General features: G+C 27.9%; 1 protein-coding gene across 7 annotated transcripts in view; it reads left to right on the top strand.

Moving 5' to 3' along the window:
- Positions 1 to 17,197, top strand: part of LOC148239552 (monocarboxylate transporter 12-like) — a 192,603-nt gene that overhangs the window by 139,343 nt on the left and 36,063 nt on the right. Inside the window, exons 1-2 of one of the 7 annotated variants that reach the window (XM_088197217.1) lie at positions 5,196 to 5,370; positions 7,475 to 8,027. The exons of 4 other annotated variants lie outside the window; for them this stretch is intronic. In XM_088197217.1, coding sequence (XP_088053343.1) covers positions 7,526 to 8,027 — 502 coding nt within the window. In that variant the 5' untranslated portion in view covers positions 5,196 to 5,370; positions 7,475 to 7,525. Of the gene's footprint in view, positions 1 to 5,195; positions 5,371 to 7,474; positions 8,028 to 17,197 lie in introns of those variants that run through there. 2 more of the 7 variants (XM_088197234.1, XM_088197225.1) reach the window with 2 other exon arrangements.

The raw sequence follows: 17,197 nt of genomic DNA, 5'->3' as shown, positions 1-17,197 counted from the left end.
ATTCAGACTCAATGTAGTGTTCTTATTATTTTTAAAATCATCAACAGGTGACTGATAATACTTTATATTATTCACTAACACATAATATATTTTTTTATTAAATAGCACAAAAATAGATCGATTTGCTTTAACAACCGCTACTAATAATAATTGATTTGGACGAACCTCAAGAAAACCGGAAACTGATGTTCAATAGATTATGCTAATTACAAAATTAGAATCCAGTGCAATAAAATCCGACAAATTATTTAAGATTACCAATTTCAATAAATGTATAATATTAATTTAATAAAAAAACTCTTTACCATATTATCCACAAAGCAGATCTTCACATTTACTACCCGATTCAGACAATTCAAACAAGGCAAACGTCTATGATTGATTGCTGAACTTTGATCGTAAACTGATCTTCTTAGGAAAAAAATTCACGATGACCATAAAGGGTGGTTCGTGTTTTTTTGCAATGGACGTAAATGTGAATTTACGACGTCATTATTAGTTACCTTGAACGTAATAAAAAGCTAAGAATTGATATTATAATAACTAATGCCTTGATAAATCCGTACAATAGGAAAGTTATTGAACTATTAAAGATAATGAAAGAGCGTTTTACTTTGTGACAATGCCTAAAGAAAACGTTATGAGTGACCTTTGTTTGTAGATTAAAGAAGTAAAATTGCCTGTATAATTTTAAATGGTGTCATTGTAGGAAAATTGTATTAATGATATTTTTCAATTGCTTAAAGCCCCTTCGGATGCCAATAACAAAAAAAAACTTTTTGTATTATCAAAATAGATAAGTAGCCCTAAATCGTTTTGCATTCTGCCGATTCCCATGCGTATTTTCTTTTTATCGAAGCGAGTTATTGGATCACCAAAGCAAAAATAAAATCGCCGGCCGGTTAGAGTAATAGAAAATCGCAAAAAATTGTTGGTTTTTCAAATACTTTCGATCTTCCGAGAAAATATGCATCTTTTCAAACATCTGGTACGAACAATATTTGACCAAATTCGACCAACAAAATATGTTCACCCCTTAAATAAGTGAAACTTCAAAGTTAGCACATTTCGAAGGTCATTTATGAAATGGATAGAATACAATAGTGGTTTTTATGCAAGACAGACGCATTGTCTATTCCATTTTTAATGCACAAAGGTTTTTTATGGTTATTAACGAGCGGATGCTTACAGAGAGATGAAATCTCTAATAAATATGGTATATGCCAATTTACGCTCTTTCGTTGCAATGAGTTGTTCTTTCCTTTTCATAAGTTGAATATGTGGTTTAAATGACCATAGCGTAAACTGCGCAGCCATATGAACCTTCCACAGACAAACACCTTAAGAAAATGGTTCAGAAAGCTACCCCAACTATCGGGTAAAATATATTTTATGTACAACCTTTTTTACAAAGGGTAATTTTACAAGTGGCACTTATAAGTGATTAACGTCTCGGGATAAATGCGCTATTATTGGTACGTGCAATATTTCCAATTATTGGTCACTAGACCTCTCTTCTATTGGTATGTTAATATAATATGTGTGGCCTCATTTTCTAAACTTATAGATCTTTCTTTTCGTTTGGTGAAATGATCGTTAATCTTTTAAATTATAACAAATTTTGCAAATGGTTCAGGCCCTTACAAAATTAATTTTATTGTACTCTTTATAAATATAAATTTTATGAAGTCAGATAATTTTAATAGCCATGTTATATAATGTCGTTAAAAAAGTGTAAGTTATTTAAATTTTCGTGTCTATTTCTTTTAGTAATTATGCGATTCTGTAAAAGTTAAAAATAGTTATTGAAAGCATATAAAATAATAATATAATAACTTTTAAGATCCCGATCTCAAAACATATACATTTTATGTGTCCTTATTATCCTTAATGTCTTATTTGGTACCATAATATTCTTCACTGAACTGTATAAAATGGAATCTTGTAGCATGAGAGTCGAAGAATGCAACATTTTAGATTATATTGAGATGTAATCTGATGCTTTGAGAACTCTTGTATGTTGCAATCGGATAAGAAGACGGTTACCTAAAAAATAAATCGACTAGAGCAAGTTTATGGCAAGATCTACTTTTTATGGCACATTCAACATAATTTGCATAAATATAAGATGATCTAAGTGATGGCACAGAAAAATTTCTCGGCCATCTTCCAAAAACACTTCAATTCTTCACGAAGCTCGTTAAGGCCCGACAAGAAAGCGATTGAAATGGCAAGAGACTGTGTGTAATTGTTATCCTTTATTTTTCTTCTTGAGCTCGTTAAATGGTACGCTTTGTAAGATTCCAAATATAATTTGCCTGTTAAAATTCCTGTTTAGTTCGAAAAAATACGAAAATAAACAGGACCACAAACCCGATTCTCGAGTGTGGTTTTGTCTGAGATCGAATTCGGTTATTTCTGAACATTTGTACTTTTTCTCATCGAATTCCTGGAAAGAAGATGTTGAAAATTTCATATTACTACACCTCTGCCACATCAAAGATGACAAGTATCCGGTCCAATTATTTACGAAATGTGTCAAAAGTGTTCAGCGGAGCTTCAATAAACACATAAGGATTTTTCTTCATTTAAAAATACATATTTTCACATTTTTCTTCAAAGATAAAAAATAACAAAAGGAAACTTTCAACGCCTGCAAAAAAGAAAGAGCTTCCCTTGACACTCTCGTCAATTTTCTTTATCGTACTTTTTATCACTTTTCTTACATTAGTTTCGTCAATATATCGCTGTTTTTTTCAACAGAGACACTTTTATAAATTCACATTCACTAAATATTTTTAACTTAATCTTTTTTATAAGCTATAAAGATGATCCTCTTTATCTCTACGTTGAAACTTAAATCCGTCGTTAAAATATAAAAGGTTTTATTACGCCTAAATATATAAGCTTCGAATCGAAGAAATTTAAGATTTTCATATTGAATAATAAACTTTAATGCATTGAATTGGTAGTGCTATAAATTCGTTATTTGTCACCATTATATAAATCGGATGTGTGTTTATATTGAAAGTAATGACAGCAATCCACTTGTGCTAATATGAATATTACATAAAGCCCGACACACATGTTTCGATTTAAACATAATAAATATAATAATAATACATCATTATTTTTCCAGTTACTGAATAATCAATATCATATGCTATAGCAATAACAATTAGCATACTTTACAGTTGATCATAATTTAGTGGTAGTAAATGATTCTGTGTTGTAGAATCGTCAATGTTTTGAGACAACACTTTTCAACTCCTGGCGCTTAAGGATTAAAATGAAAAGGCGACACGGATTTTATTTTTAATTTAGTGCTTTTTGAAGTCCGGGTTCTTGCTAAGCCTTTAAAATGTTTTTTGTTATCATATTTGACTCATAGTAAATGCATATATTTCTACCAATTAGGACGTATGAGCCACCTCATCTCCCCCCCCCCCCCTAATGAACTCTCCTGTTTAAATAATACTATTATAATTGTTGATATATGGTTCTACAAGTTAAAAAAGGTTTCTAAATTATAAATAACGCACACATTTCAACTAAATCATCAGCTTTTTACCTAAAATGTATTATGCTTCTAAATAACGTCAACTAAAGTTTTTAATTTATTTTAAAATATTAAGCATAAACAACCTATTTTTTTTACCGTAAGTATATTTTACCAAAATTTATTTTATTTTTTTATCTTTTTAAAAAAATCTTTTTTACGCATATTTGTAAGAGGTATTAATTATTTTTTAAAGATTATATCTTAAAACATGTTTTTCTACAAAGGTTCAACATTTTTGTAAAAAAAGATTTACAAAAAAAATTTATTATAAAAAAAAATTCATATAGCTATATATTTTTGACAAAATATATTTTTTTTAATTTATTATAAAATATTTATTTTTTTAATTATATATCATATATCACAATTAGTTGTTATGATCATTAATATTAAAAAAAAACACTAATAATAAAAAAAGTTATTTTTAAAACTAAATATCATAATGAAAACCCAAAAGTGACTTTGATTCATTGAAGCAATTTGATCATATGATCAAATCCCGCTCCCTAATATACGCCCCTTTCATACAACGCGTTTATTTTTTTAATGAGATGCAATCCATAAACGGTATATCATCTACCGGTCTTACATTATATTTACGCGAACCAATAAAACTAATGTTTTTTCAGGATTATGAACATGCTATATATTTTTAACCATACGTTTAAATGAAAACAATATATTGTTTAAGCAAGACATATAGAATAGAAATATTGACCATAAATACTTGGCTTTTACATTCACTTAAGAGCTTAAAAAAACTTTCTGTAGCAATCTTTATATTTAGGTGATCTTTTAAAATACGATTTCTCTTTTGAATTGTTCTTTCGGTATTTTTTTATTTATATAAAATAAAAGCTCAATCAAGATAATATTTTTTTATTATTACTGTGCAGTATGATTAAAAAATGGCTTTGACAGATTGTGAACGGATTTACTTTTATGAATTAGGCCATATGTTCAACCCCTGTCCTCGAATATACGTCTTTGTCATTCGACGCGTGTGTATTTCTTTATATTAATAATTCGCAAATAAGTATAACATTTAGTGGCTTTCTTTTCAAATAAATAAAAATGTTATTTTAGCATTACAATGCTTAAAAAAATTATATTTTTCAGCAGTGACAGTAGTTTTTTTTTATACATAATATTATCTTTACATAACTAAATCAAAAACACGACTGATCTCGACATAATCTGTTAATAATTAGTTTATATAAGTTAAATTAAAATGTTATTGTCCTGTATGCTATGAATATTGTGCATTCCTATTTTTATTTTGATAACGACATCGTATTTTTTTTTAGATTTATAATTTGTTATTTATTTTTAAATATAATTTATAATGCTAATATATATGTATACACTTGTTTAAAAGATAAATTCAAAATAAATAAATTTAGATTCTTTTATTTACGGATACCATAAATAACAATAAAATATTAACAAAACAAAACAAAATAATTATAAAAATATTTTAAATACGATTTTTTTAATAATATTAATATACGTATATATATTTACAAAAACTATATGTGATACATATTACATATATGTATATATGTACTATGTACGTGTATGGGTGTTGGAAGAATACGTGAGACTAGTAGTGAAGCAGCATGGAGGCATTTTCGACAGTGCCGAATTTTTAGTCGACCTGGCAACACGCGTTCCATGTAAACGGAAAAATATAAACAAAACCATTAATTTAAAGTGAAAACATAGTTTATCTTGAGCAATGTGATAAAAAATCAATTGTGTTTGTGTATAGTGAATTATGATAAAAACACGTAATGTAAAAAAACAGTGTGCGTACATACTATTCGTTTTTATTTCTTAAAATATATAAATACGTAACAAACATCGTGAAAAATATGTTTTTGCTTATTCTTGCAATGATACAGAGATATGCGTGGGATAGGATTTCCTTTATATTATTATCCACAACGAAAAATAATATTTTTAAAATATGGATAAAGGCAGATTGATTATTTTATTTATTTAATATTTATTTTTACTAAAAATAAATATCGTGTATAGATTCAATTTGACGAATTCTATATAATAAAGATGGGATGAATTAGTGAAGGTATTAATATATACAAAATTTTCTATAGTGAGAAAAATTTGAACTGTCAAAAAATGTCTGTTGAGTATTATTTTAAATAAATATACTGATACTACTAAAATGCTTGAATATTTATTACACTAATAAATATATTTGTATAAAATAGATCATTTTATCATACTTAAACTATAAATATATATGAACGAAAATATTCCTTAAAATTTCATATAAGTTCATAAAATATTTATACTTTTCATAACTACATTAGTAATATCACCGAAGATTGATTTATTATAGATTTTATTATTTAAAATATAATAGTATTTAACTTACAAATAGACTTTTCAAGTGTTTTATTAAGAGACTAGATGTCTAAATTATTTTAATGTGTAATATATTTAATATGGCATTTTTTTTTCTAATAATATCATTCTTTCTGAATAAATATAGTTATAATATGTGTAAAATAATGAAATAACAAGGCGTCATAAAAAACCGAATAGCTATAAAGTACACCAACTGTTGTGGCTCAGATTTATTTTAAAAGTAGTGCATTTATCTTGAAATATATTAATAGCTTATAGTTTTCTTAGCAAACTCATGAATTAAGAGGAGTAACTCATTATTAATACAAATATTTTTATAGCAAACATTATATTTAGTTTCATATAAAGGTTTACAGGCGTGAAAATCGCTCCAGTCACGCATTTTAATTATACATACTCATATGAAGCGTCCGGGCTGTTAAATTAATTAAATGTTTTATTCAACGGTGCGAACCACACTTTTAACACCACTATCACAAGATTGATGCGTGTTTAGATTCAGCATATGTTTTAGATCAGTCCTAATTGATATTTAATCAGCGGAAGCCATTTGATAAACCACTATTTGGCCGGATTCCCATCGTTGAAAATTTTCTAAAAATCATTTGGATTATATTGCTAAAAAAAATCGTTTTGATATGGAAATTGGCAAGAATGTCCCTCACTTCCGCCACTAGAGGTTCTCAACATGTTTAGCTTTCAAATGTGACGCTTAAGAAAAATGGCAGTGGCAGTAAGTTGTCAAAAACGAACGTTCCCCGCAGAGAACGGTGCCACGAGCTCCTCCTTCTCAAAAAAATATCAAGTCCTAAATCATGAGCTAATCGAAATCGTGATACTACTGAGATTTATAGCAATCAAATTTAAAAAGCTCATAAATCTTCAAAATCTTTGATCTGTCGTGCTATTACATTATGTAGCGATACTCAAAGGAACAAGCAATTTGATGTGTAAACTCATTTCGCTGCTTAGTATCAAATTTCGTATTTTATCGTGCAAGTGGCACTTAAATATATTCGCTATAAGACAGTTCTTTTGAGTCGAATTTTATATTACAATATAAAAATAACATATACCAAAATAATATTGTTATATATTTTTTTAAGAGCAACTTCGTGAACCGTTTTCATTCTTTAATGAAATTGTACTACTCTTTGATTTATTTGTTCCTATATATTTGGCATTATTTTGTATAAAGCTAAGTTATTCATATTTGGTTAAAAATATTTTATTTGAAGTATTATTATTTTTATTGTTTTATAAATATTTAATATGTTATTATTACTGTAGAATATGTAGCATGTCAAGTTGTTTCTTAAAATGAGGCTTAATGTCCGCCTTTTCTTCGATCTTTTAATAATACCTTGTCATATCACAATCATGATCACAAATGATCTAGTGACCCAAGACTCGTTCCGAGTGTTGAACTGGAATTCCTATCTCATACATAATCTCAATCGTGTGGGCCTCTGATTAATTTAAATGCTAGTCTCATACTTAAAAATGAACTCATTTTAGGATCTCTACACGCAACTCGCTCAAAACATAATAAAATGTGCATTTTAAAAAATGTGTCCAAGACCACCAAAATGTCTGGATTTGTCCTGTTTCGTCTACGCATTCGATTCTCGCGCCATAGCTCCAAGAAATAAGCTCGATACTACAATGGATTTGGAAGATTCTTCTTCGGATGACAGAGCAGTAGTGAGCTTAGTGGTCCCTGCTCCCAGGAGAACTAGAAGCTTGCCTCATCTTTGCTCTGACTCTTTCTCTGGATCGGATCATAGAGAAAACAACCTTCACGACTATCACGAATTTCACGAGTTCCACGATGTTAAAGATCTGAGGGATCTTCAACAAGTTCTGCAAGCTGGAACTAGGAGTCTACTTGGAGAAGTGCGGCCTTTAGTCACTCTAACCAGGCATTATTATCCAGAAGGAGGTTGGGGGTGGTTAGTGATGCTGGTTGCTTTGCTGGTGAACATCCTGGCTCATGGGATTCATATGGCGGCGGGCGTTCTTCTGCTGATCGAGTCGAAGAAGTTCGGGAAGGAATACACTCTGCAGGCAGGTACGCTTAAATCTGTACACCATTGTTCTCGGTGAAGGAGATTAATGAACAGATGACACAGAATCGCTTGTGATTGATCTACGTCGGGCGGAACAAGTTTCTTAATAAGGATATATAAAAAACATATCATTGACTCTAAAAAAGCGTCCTTGACACGCGATGAATCAATCATGTTCGGGCATAATTATGACAAGAGTAGATATTAGTTTCACTACTGAAGAAATATTCAATTGCCCACGTTAGGTTTTAGAATACTAAGGTTAACGTACTTGTTATTTATAATTAGGTCATTAATTATACTTTTTTATTTTTTATAATTTTTTTTATTGATTGATTTAAGAATTTGGCTCTAAAATTAAGAATCAAAGCTATTTTAATTAAAATGTTATTTTACTAAACTGATATTTTTCAAACTTACTAGTATTCAACTAAAAAATGTGGCATATATATATAAAATAATACAGAGGAACATATCATTGTGAATCATCAATCAATACAAATAGTGAATCTATATTTATTTAATACTATTTTTATCGCCCTATTTATATGCTTCATTGAGCATATGTTAAATCGTTGCATAATAATTAATATGAGGCCAAATAAAACTTTCATTGTATTTACTACAACATTTCCAATAAACTTATTTTCCTCCCAATTTTTCTAATCATATAATAACAGTGATCTTGTCTATCTTTCTTAAGTACATTATCCATAATCGAACAAAGTCAATCTTTCTAGCTACATTTCTCGTGTTTACTATTGTCCCAAATAAAGAAATGACGCTTTTTAAATACTGTCGGAAATTGTTCTTCTTCTTATTGGTCGTTTTCTTCCTTGTATCTTGCCTTTGGATATAAGCTGTAAAAGTTAATACGTTTCGGGAAAAAGTTTTTTATATTTATTTCTTATATTATAATATGAGTCGCGTTTTCATATTTTGCTTACTTTGGTTTAGATTTAAAAAGCAGTGTCACTTTCAAAACTTTTTAGCATCTTATAAAGTTGCTTACTGTATAATACCAAACGATGTTTAACAAACACAAGCGGATTCTCTATCATTTGTAATACGTTCTACAATAAATAATTTAAATGGCAAAATCGCGTAGTCCGTAAGCTCGAATTAATTGTACTGTTTAACTTGTAACGCATTGGTCTTACGTCTGTCATGTTACAACAAAATATTTATAAAAATTGTTGTTCAGTCTTAAAATATATTTTAAAGCAAAACACAACGAGTTAGCTTTCGCATTTAAATTACTAGCCTATTAAATTTTAAAGTACAGTAAAATACATACAATTAAATAGAAGTTGCTGGTTAATAACTATTATCTAGTATAATATAATATACAAAATTAAAATAGAAATAGTTAAATTATAGAAATATACAAAAACCTTTTACAAAGTTAAATTAAAAAATCAATAAACTTGAGACTATTTATTTAACAGAAAATAAAAATTAATTTAAACCCAAAAGTAAGATGTGTTCAGAAATTTTATGTTCATACTTAAATTTAAATTTGGTCTTATTTCTTACTGATGATTAATATGATATCGCGTAATAATCTTATAGTATTTTTCTGTGTATTTATGGCAATGTTTTTTAATTTTTAATATTAAAAAAATTAAGATTAACACAGAAAGATTTGTTATATATTATTTTTATTGCTTTATTTTGAATAACTGTTTTGAAAATATGAAATTACTAGTGATACTCCATTTCGAAAAAATAAATATTGTCACTGGTCATTAATTAATTAAATTTTAATCTCTTATTGTATGCTCATATACATATTTTGATAAATATATGTTTTAAGGCCGCAATGGCAGCAAGCCTTTTGAACCTGAGTTTCGCGATATACTTATAAAGTTTAAGCGTGAACTTAATTAGATGTATTTCCAGATTCCTTGCTCACTTTTAAGAGATATAGTCAAGGGTTGTCATCATATTCTAAAAACTGTATATTTTAATTTTCCATTCATTAATTTTTTGTATGTAACGTCAGTGTACATTAACGTCAGTATGTTTTTAAATATTTATTCTATGTCCTTCGTACATAGAATAAAGAGGAACGGCCAGGTAGAATTTTACGCGATATCGAGAATTTATTGTTTTTGTTCGCTACGTATGTACTATATTATATTATACATACTGACGCCAAAGAAGAATTCTTATTCGTTTAATCTTTATACCGATACTGCGATGCTTAATAATAAATTTTATTTTGCTACTCTTTTAAAAAAAGTCGTTATAATTCATTGTATTTATCACAGGCATTCGCTGGCAATATATTTTTACAACAAAAAAATGAACAGCTGTAAGAGCTAATTACTTTATTATAAAATATGCGGTTATTTAAATTATTATATTTTCAAAAAATGTTTAGAAATAATAGATAATAATTTGCTTTTCTATCCTAAATTGTACATTGACTTTTAAAGCGCTTGGATATTTTTTTTACTTTTTTAGAAAAAGGATTAATAATTTGTAACATTTTATCATCAAGGTTAAATAGATAACATTGCACACATATATCTTATAGAAAAAATTACATCTGGTAATTTAATTTTCTGAAGTCTTAATTATAAATGCAACTAAATATTACAAGCTTTTTTGGATTTACATATTTCTTGAAGTTATGACTCTAAAATATAAGAGTATAGGCCAAAATTCTTGCATGCTTCTTAATGTTAGTTAGTCGTATTTTTTTTAAGAAAGTAATATTTGCGAGTACCTAAAAACATTACAGAAATAGTGTTAAGCTAATTTATATTTTAATATATACAAAAGCTAAGCTCTAGCTCTGATACTATTTGCTTTCTTATATAAACTGCATCTAAGATGCTGACCTAACAAAGGATGAACTCATTGCTCTTAAGACAAATAACTACAATTGGAGCTTAACTCAAAAGCTCGTAGAGAATAATTGTGTTCTATGGGAGTAACCTAAATTTGCAATAATTTAGAGAGCCTTATTACATATCTTTAGATATCATCAGTTCATAATTTTCATATATTGTACTTTATCAAAAGCTAAAATATAGATGAATTTTGTATCGAAACTTGTATACTATAAAAGAGATTTCATTATTCCAAAAATTTGTTTTGATGATGATCAATTTTATGCAGATATATGTACAATATAACCTTAGTATACGAGCATAATTCGTTACAGAAACGTGCTCGTACTTAAAAACACTCTTACATCAAAGCAAGTTTCCCATAAAAAATCAGTTGATTCGTACCAAAAACAAAAAATATTCTTATAAAATTCACAAATATTTTTTAATATTTTAATTTATTATCTCACAGCTTTAGGTTTTACTGTATATATAAGTGTATGTATGTATATGATATAAAAAGATAGTAGTAGATATTTTTTAAATGGTCGCTCCGTTACTTATTCAAATTTATATTAAAGCGTAAGCTTTGGAGGGCATAAATAATAATGTAATGCATTCCATTCATTTATTTCAAAACGTCGCATTCCTCCCCTACTCCATTCTCCATAATCTCTTTCCTTGAATGGACTATTAAATCGCGGAGAGGCGAATGCATACCGCGGGGATGAAAGTGGAAATGAGATGAAATCATACAAAGCCAACGGTTGTATATGTCAAAATAAATAGAAGAAAATAGTTTCACAGAAAAAGTAAAACTACTCCGTACTATATAAAAATGATTTTGTAAAATCAAATTGAAGCAGTATTTGGTTACTGATGAATTAAAGACTAGTACTATTTGGAACTAATATGAGGATTTTCATAATTCAGAAATAGAAATATGGGCAAATATATTTAGTTTATGATAATGCGTTTACGAAAATACAAGGACAACTAATAACTCAAGCACATTAACAGATTTAGTTTTTACTAATTATTAAAAAGTACAATGTAAAGTAAAAAAAACTCTAAGAATTACTATTAATTTTATTGTATATATTTATATAAAAAATATAATGTAAAAACGGTAAAAAAAATAATGAGTAAATTGAAAAAATTGATTTTAACAACAACATGGATGTTAATATGAAATGGAACAATATTTATAAGAATATTGTGGATAGTTAATTAAAAAAGCGATATAATTTTAGAACAGTTTCGATTCAATCCTAAACTGTGGTTTAATGATGATGTTAAAAATGCTTTAAATAAAGTTTTAAAAGAAAAATGATAAACATAACAACAACGTAGAAATATGGCAGTCAAAGCATTAAAAATAGATAAAGAGGAAATAAAAAATGATTCAAAAAAGATGTTGAAAACAATAAAAAAATTAATTACTTCTACTTAAAGAAACATCTAATGTAAAATAATACTATACAATTATATAAAATCTGTTTGCACACATTAATTTATTGCGTAGGTGATACTTTTGAATAAGTTGTAGAAAACTTACAAATCAATTAAGTATAATATAATAGAAGGATGGTTAAAAAATAATGTACTCAAACTAAATGAAAATAAACCTAAGTGTATGTATATTAATTATAAAGATATGCTAAATAATAATATAAAAATAGTTATAATTAACTCTATTATAGACATAGTATAATATTTAGTGGTAGTTATAGATTAAAAAAATAATTTTAAGGAACATTGTAATAGTGAAAAACCCGTTACGACTAGAACTCAAGAGTTTCCTATAAATAACACGCAAGGAAAGAATATGTCTATGTTACGAAACGGTCACGGGAAACATAATATCACTGGAAGACAAAAATCACCGTAAGGTAACAACATTCCCGTTACACAATTCGACCTCGGGGATGTGCATCAAGCAAATATGACTTTCTAAAGTCGTATACATATTTCGTTGTTCTAAGAAGCGAGTGCAACGATTGGCCGAGTGATCACTGAATGATTGTGATTGGTCAGCAAGCTTTGCAGCCCTGAAAACATAAGGCTGGTCTCTATGTATGACCAGGCAAATACTCACAGACACTCGAAGGAGCAGATTCGACTTGCCCACGGACAACATAGTTTGTCGCAATATATAAATATAACTAATAAAATTCTCACTAGTTTCCACCTGCGTCTTACTGGCTGCGAAGTCACACTCCAAAGGGTTAGAATCTCGAAATTGCGATGACTTAAGAATAGATAGCTATAAGAATATTATACTGAGGTGTGAATTTGTATAATAATATTCCTAGGGCAATCCGCAAAAATTTAAATGTAGTGGATTTTCTTAATGGAATGAAGAAATTCCTTTGTGAAAAAATTAAATTATTAAAATAAATATATAAAATTATTGGCAATCATAACTGACTAACTAAAAAAGTAGACGTTATGAGATAAATTTCTGTATGATGCATTGAATGTCCTAGACGTTGTACGTCCTTCGTTATTAAATCGCGGAGAACGAATAGTTCATAACTCTTTTTTACCCGAAAAAAGAAGCGAGCGCTTTCGAATTACGTCACGTAGGGTCGTAATCTGAAACCGCGCTAAGGATAGGAGAAAAATCGTATTAAAAAAGTTTCTCGGTGCACGGTATATACTGATGAAGCCATCGAGTCAGAGATGTGGGGGATAAAAAAATCGTAAAATATGCTTTCTCGCGTGTATCATCACGCCATATTCACAGAGTCATAAAAAGTCCGTTACGACAAATTTAAGCGAGCTATGTGCTATGTTCAAGGATTCTATTTACCTATGCTCTCTATGGTTACAAATAATGTTTTTATTAGACATATGAAAATTCTGATAAATAATTCAATAAATATATTTATACATTAAATACAAAAAAATATTAAATAATTATATTTATTTTATCCATTAATTTTAGAGGAAATTTTATTCATACTCTGTGTATGTTTTTAAGAGGGCCCTTATTTTAAGATGATTCAAATTTCTTTTGAGATTCACGTCCGATGTTTTTCACATGTATCATATATACATACATTAACTGGATAAACGTCTATGAAGATTTATCAAAACATGTGTTGCGGTAAATAAAATGAAATGCAGATTACACGGTTTTGATCTCGAAGCACGATGATTGCTTTGATACGCATAGGCGTTGAGTAAGAAACAAACTGGTTTCTTCGAAGATATTTGGATCAGCGGCGAGTCTTCCGACTTCTTTTTGAATGTGCAAAATAAATAAAACCTACATACATACATACAGAGGTATACAGTAACCAATAATAACATTCGTGCGGCCAAAACGGGAAGAGAGAGCCTTAACGCGTTTATAAAGACTCAATAGCCATGTCCGTGCCCTTATGAATAATTTACACGCAATTAGCAATAATTAATTATCGCGTTGATTAAATTAAAACGAGTTTTAAATGAGATACTTCGGTAATGAGGTAAATCTTATTTTTTATCTGGCAACACTTTTCTGTGAGCGCGTCGAATTTGAATACGCTGTTAACCGTGCATTGTATGTGTTGATAAAATTCTCACTTCGTTTACATTGTTCTCCGTGAATGGAATTAAAAATCGATAAAAATAAAGTTTACGTGACCGCCTTTATTCAATGGTTTCGCATTAACTTTTATATGCGTTAAGTGTTAAAAAAATACGCATTAAGAATAATTAACAAGTAGTTGTGCAGTGCTATTGTATTAAGAATACCAATTATATTGCGAGCTATAATTTGGTTTTGAAATAAAGAGTGTATCTGATCTACTATATAATATTTTAAATTGCTATTAAACTTAAAAGTTTAAACAATAGCAAGGATAAATATATATTCTTACTGCTAAGAAACGTTTAAAAATATCCAATAATTAGATGAACACAGATTATAAAATATTGATTATGACAATCAATTATAATTAATATATTTATATAGTCTTATATTGTGAAATATCAATATTTTCTTTGGTTTAGTCCGAAAGTTCGAATCTTTGTCTAATTATTTGTACAGTATTTGTAGTAAAATATTTTAATTTTTTCATATTTTAAGAATTCACTGCAGAATCTAAAGCCTTCTTTCCCATTATTATTTTGAGATATGTATCTTTTTATTTTGCTGTTATTTGTAACATGGCTATAAAAAAGTGCGAGACAAAAAAAAACTCCTATTTGCCGAAATTCATGAAATTACTCAAATTTAATAGCTTCATTTGCAAACAACATATACAAATTATTATTTTAAACATGTATTAAAAAATTAATAATAAGCTCTTTTAATTTCCGACCCACCATTTTTATTAAAATTTTGTCGCGATCCATGGATTAATTTTTTAATAGTCAACGTAGTTGAAGTGAATTTTTTTGTTGGACTTGCGCTTATGCTTTTGGATTGTAAAAGATCTGAATAAAACAAATATGGGTGAGAGATAAGGGCGTGCGGAACGCCCTTATCTCTCACACACTCTCGTCAATTAATACGCGAGCGAGCGAAAAGAAAAGTAGCTCACGGTACACGCTTAGTGTTATACATATTTTATTTATGTTAAGAAGAACTTATGATTTATTTTATGTTCGAATCTGTACTAAAAATTGCAAGCCATTATCCTCTGGACACGTCAGACGTTATCTTATGATAGTCATTAAGTGACTGAGAAAGTACGCAATCTGCGTCGCGTCGCTTGGCACTCCATATTGCAGCTTTTGAAGCTGTGTTCTGTTCATTCCTACTGCCGTCACAGAAATTAATATAAATGTTGATACTATAAATTTATGTTTCTTTTAACTGATACTTGATTCTTACTGAATATTATTTTTTTGTTAAATAAATTTGCGGCCTAAAAATGTTTATATTAACCTCAAAATGGGTTAGGTAGGACCCATGGGTGGCGCATTATTGTTATATACATAAATGAAATTAATTGCACTCTTTTTTAAATAATTCAAAAAAACTATCAAAACTTTTCATAATATCAATATAATGTAAATAATTCATAAATACATATTTTGAATAATAAAAACCAGGAGCAAAGTCGTAGTTCTTTGTCAAGCTCGCAGTCGAAAGTCACGATTATTTTTTTTATTATTCACAAAAAATATTTATTTATATTTTTTGAACCTAATAAAATGGTGTTAAATAATTGTGTCAAAAAAATAAAACATAGTTTACCAAATTTTCGATACATATAACTGAAAAGAGCATTAAACATATTTTATAATGGCAATGTTTTATTTTCCTCTTTAGCATTAAAATCATACCATGATAATATATGCCTATGTAAAACTTTTATTGTAAAAAAATAAATATTTAACAAATAATAAAATTAAATTAAAGAGTAATAATTTTTCTCATATTAAATATTTGCCTAGCACTTTGATATATTTTAGTAGTGTTTATACAGTTAGTTATTTTGAAGTGGTTATACGGTAATTCACAATTGCCAAGAAGTTTTTAGTAAACTAAACATCTATATATATTTAAAATTGTATATGTAAACTATACCAAATAAGGAGAATGTTTTTTTGGTATAAATAAAAGTGAAAATACAATATTATCTATACAGAATTATTTTAGGTATTTATACATTTCATTACTGTTTTAATTAGGATGTTTTATTCATTTTCCCAATACTTTTTGAGTCATTTTATATTAATATAATATTAAACATAACTTTAAATTCAGTAGTTTAAATATTTCTTGAAGAAATTAATTAAATCGAATTTTTATTTTTATAATAATATAAATTTTAAATTTCTATTCTTTTTTTAATAAAAAGAAAAATTATACATAATTTTATGTTTTAAATGCTAAATGTTTTTTTTTTAATTTATATCAAACTATTGCATATTTAAAAAATCTTAATAAAAAATAGCAAATATTTATTTAATGTCATTAATATGATATCATCACTAAATCAAATTGCAATAAATATACATCAACGCTTACAAATTACGCGAATGATTTAGTTTTAAAATAAAAATGATTAACAGCCATTCATAAATCACGATAATTAATTTTCGGAAGAGGAAATGGTTGTAGGTTAGAAGCGGTGATTAATTCAAGGTTATGTCATTATGTCTAAATCATCAGTACACTACTAAAAATCGTTCCATTATTTTGTTACAGTGATATTAAAAAAATATCAACTCCGATTTATTTAATTAAATTAATGGTCGCATACATTGCGTATTATGGCCACGCAATTTATTTTAATGGCTATTAAGTTTAATTACTTTTCGGCCAGCAACCTGATTTATCATTGCGTGTGCGAATTTTATTTTGTAATTCAATTAATATGTATTATCAT

This window comes from Plectrocnemia conspersa, unplaced genomic scaffold (genome assembly GCF_051122295.1).
Source record: "Plectrocnemia conspersa isolate PC_06_02 unplaced genomic scaffold, ASM5112229v1 ptg000001l, whole genome shotgun sequence".
Classification (NCBI taxonomy): domain Eukaryota; kingdom Metazoa; phylum Arthropoda; class Insecta; order Trichoptera; family Polycentropodidae; genus Plectrocnemia; species Plectrocnemia conspersa.
The sequence above is the reverse complement of the archived record's forward strand: the minus strand, read 5'-3'. Positions and strand labels throughout refer to the sequence as shown.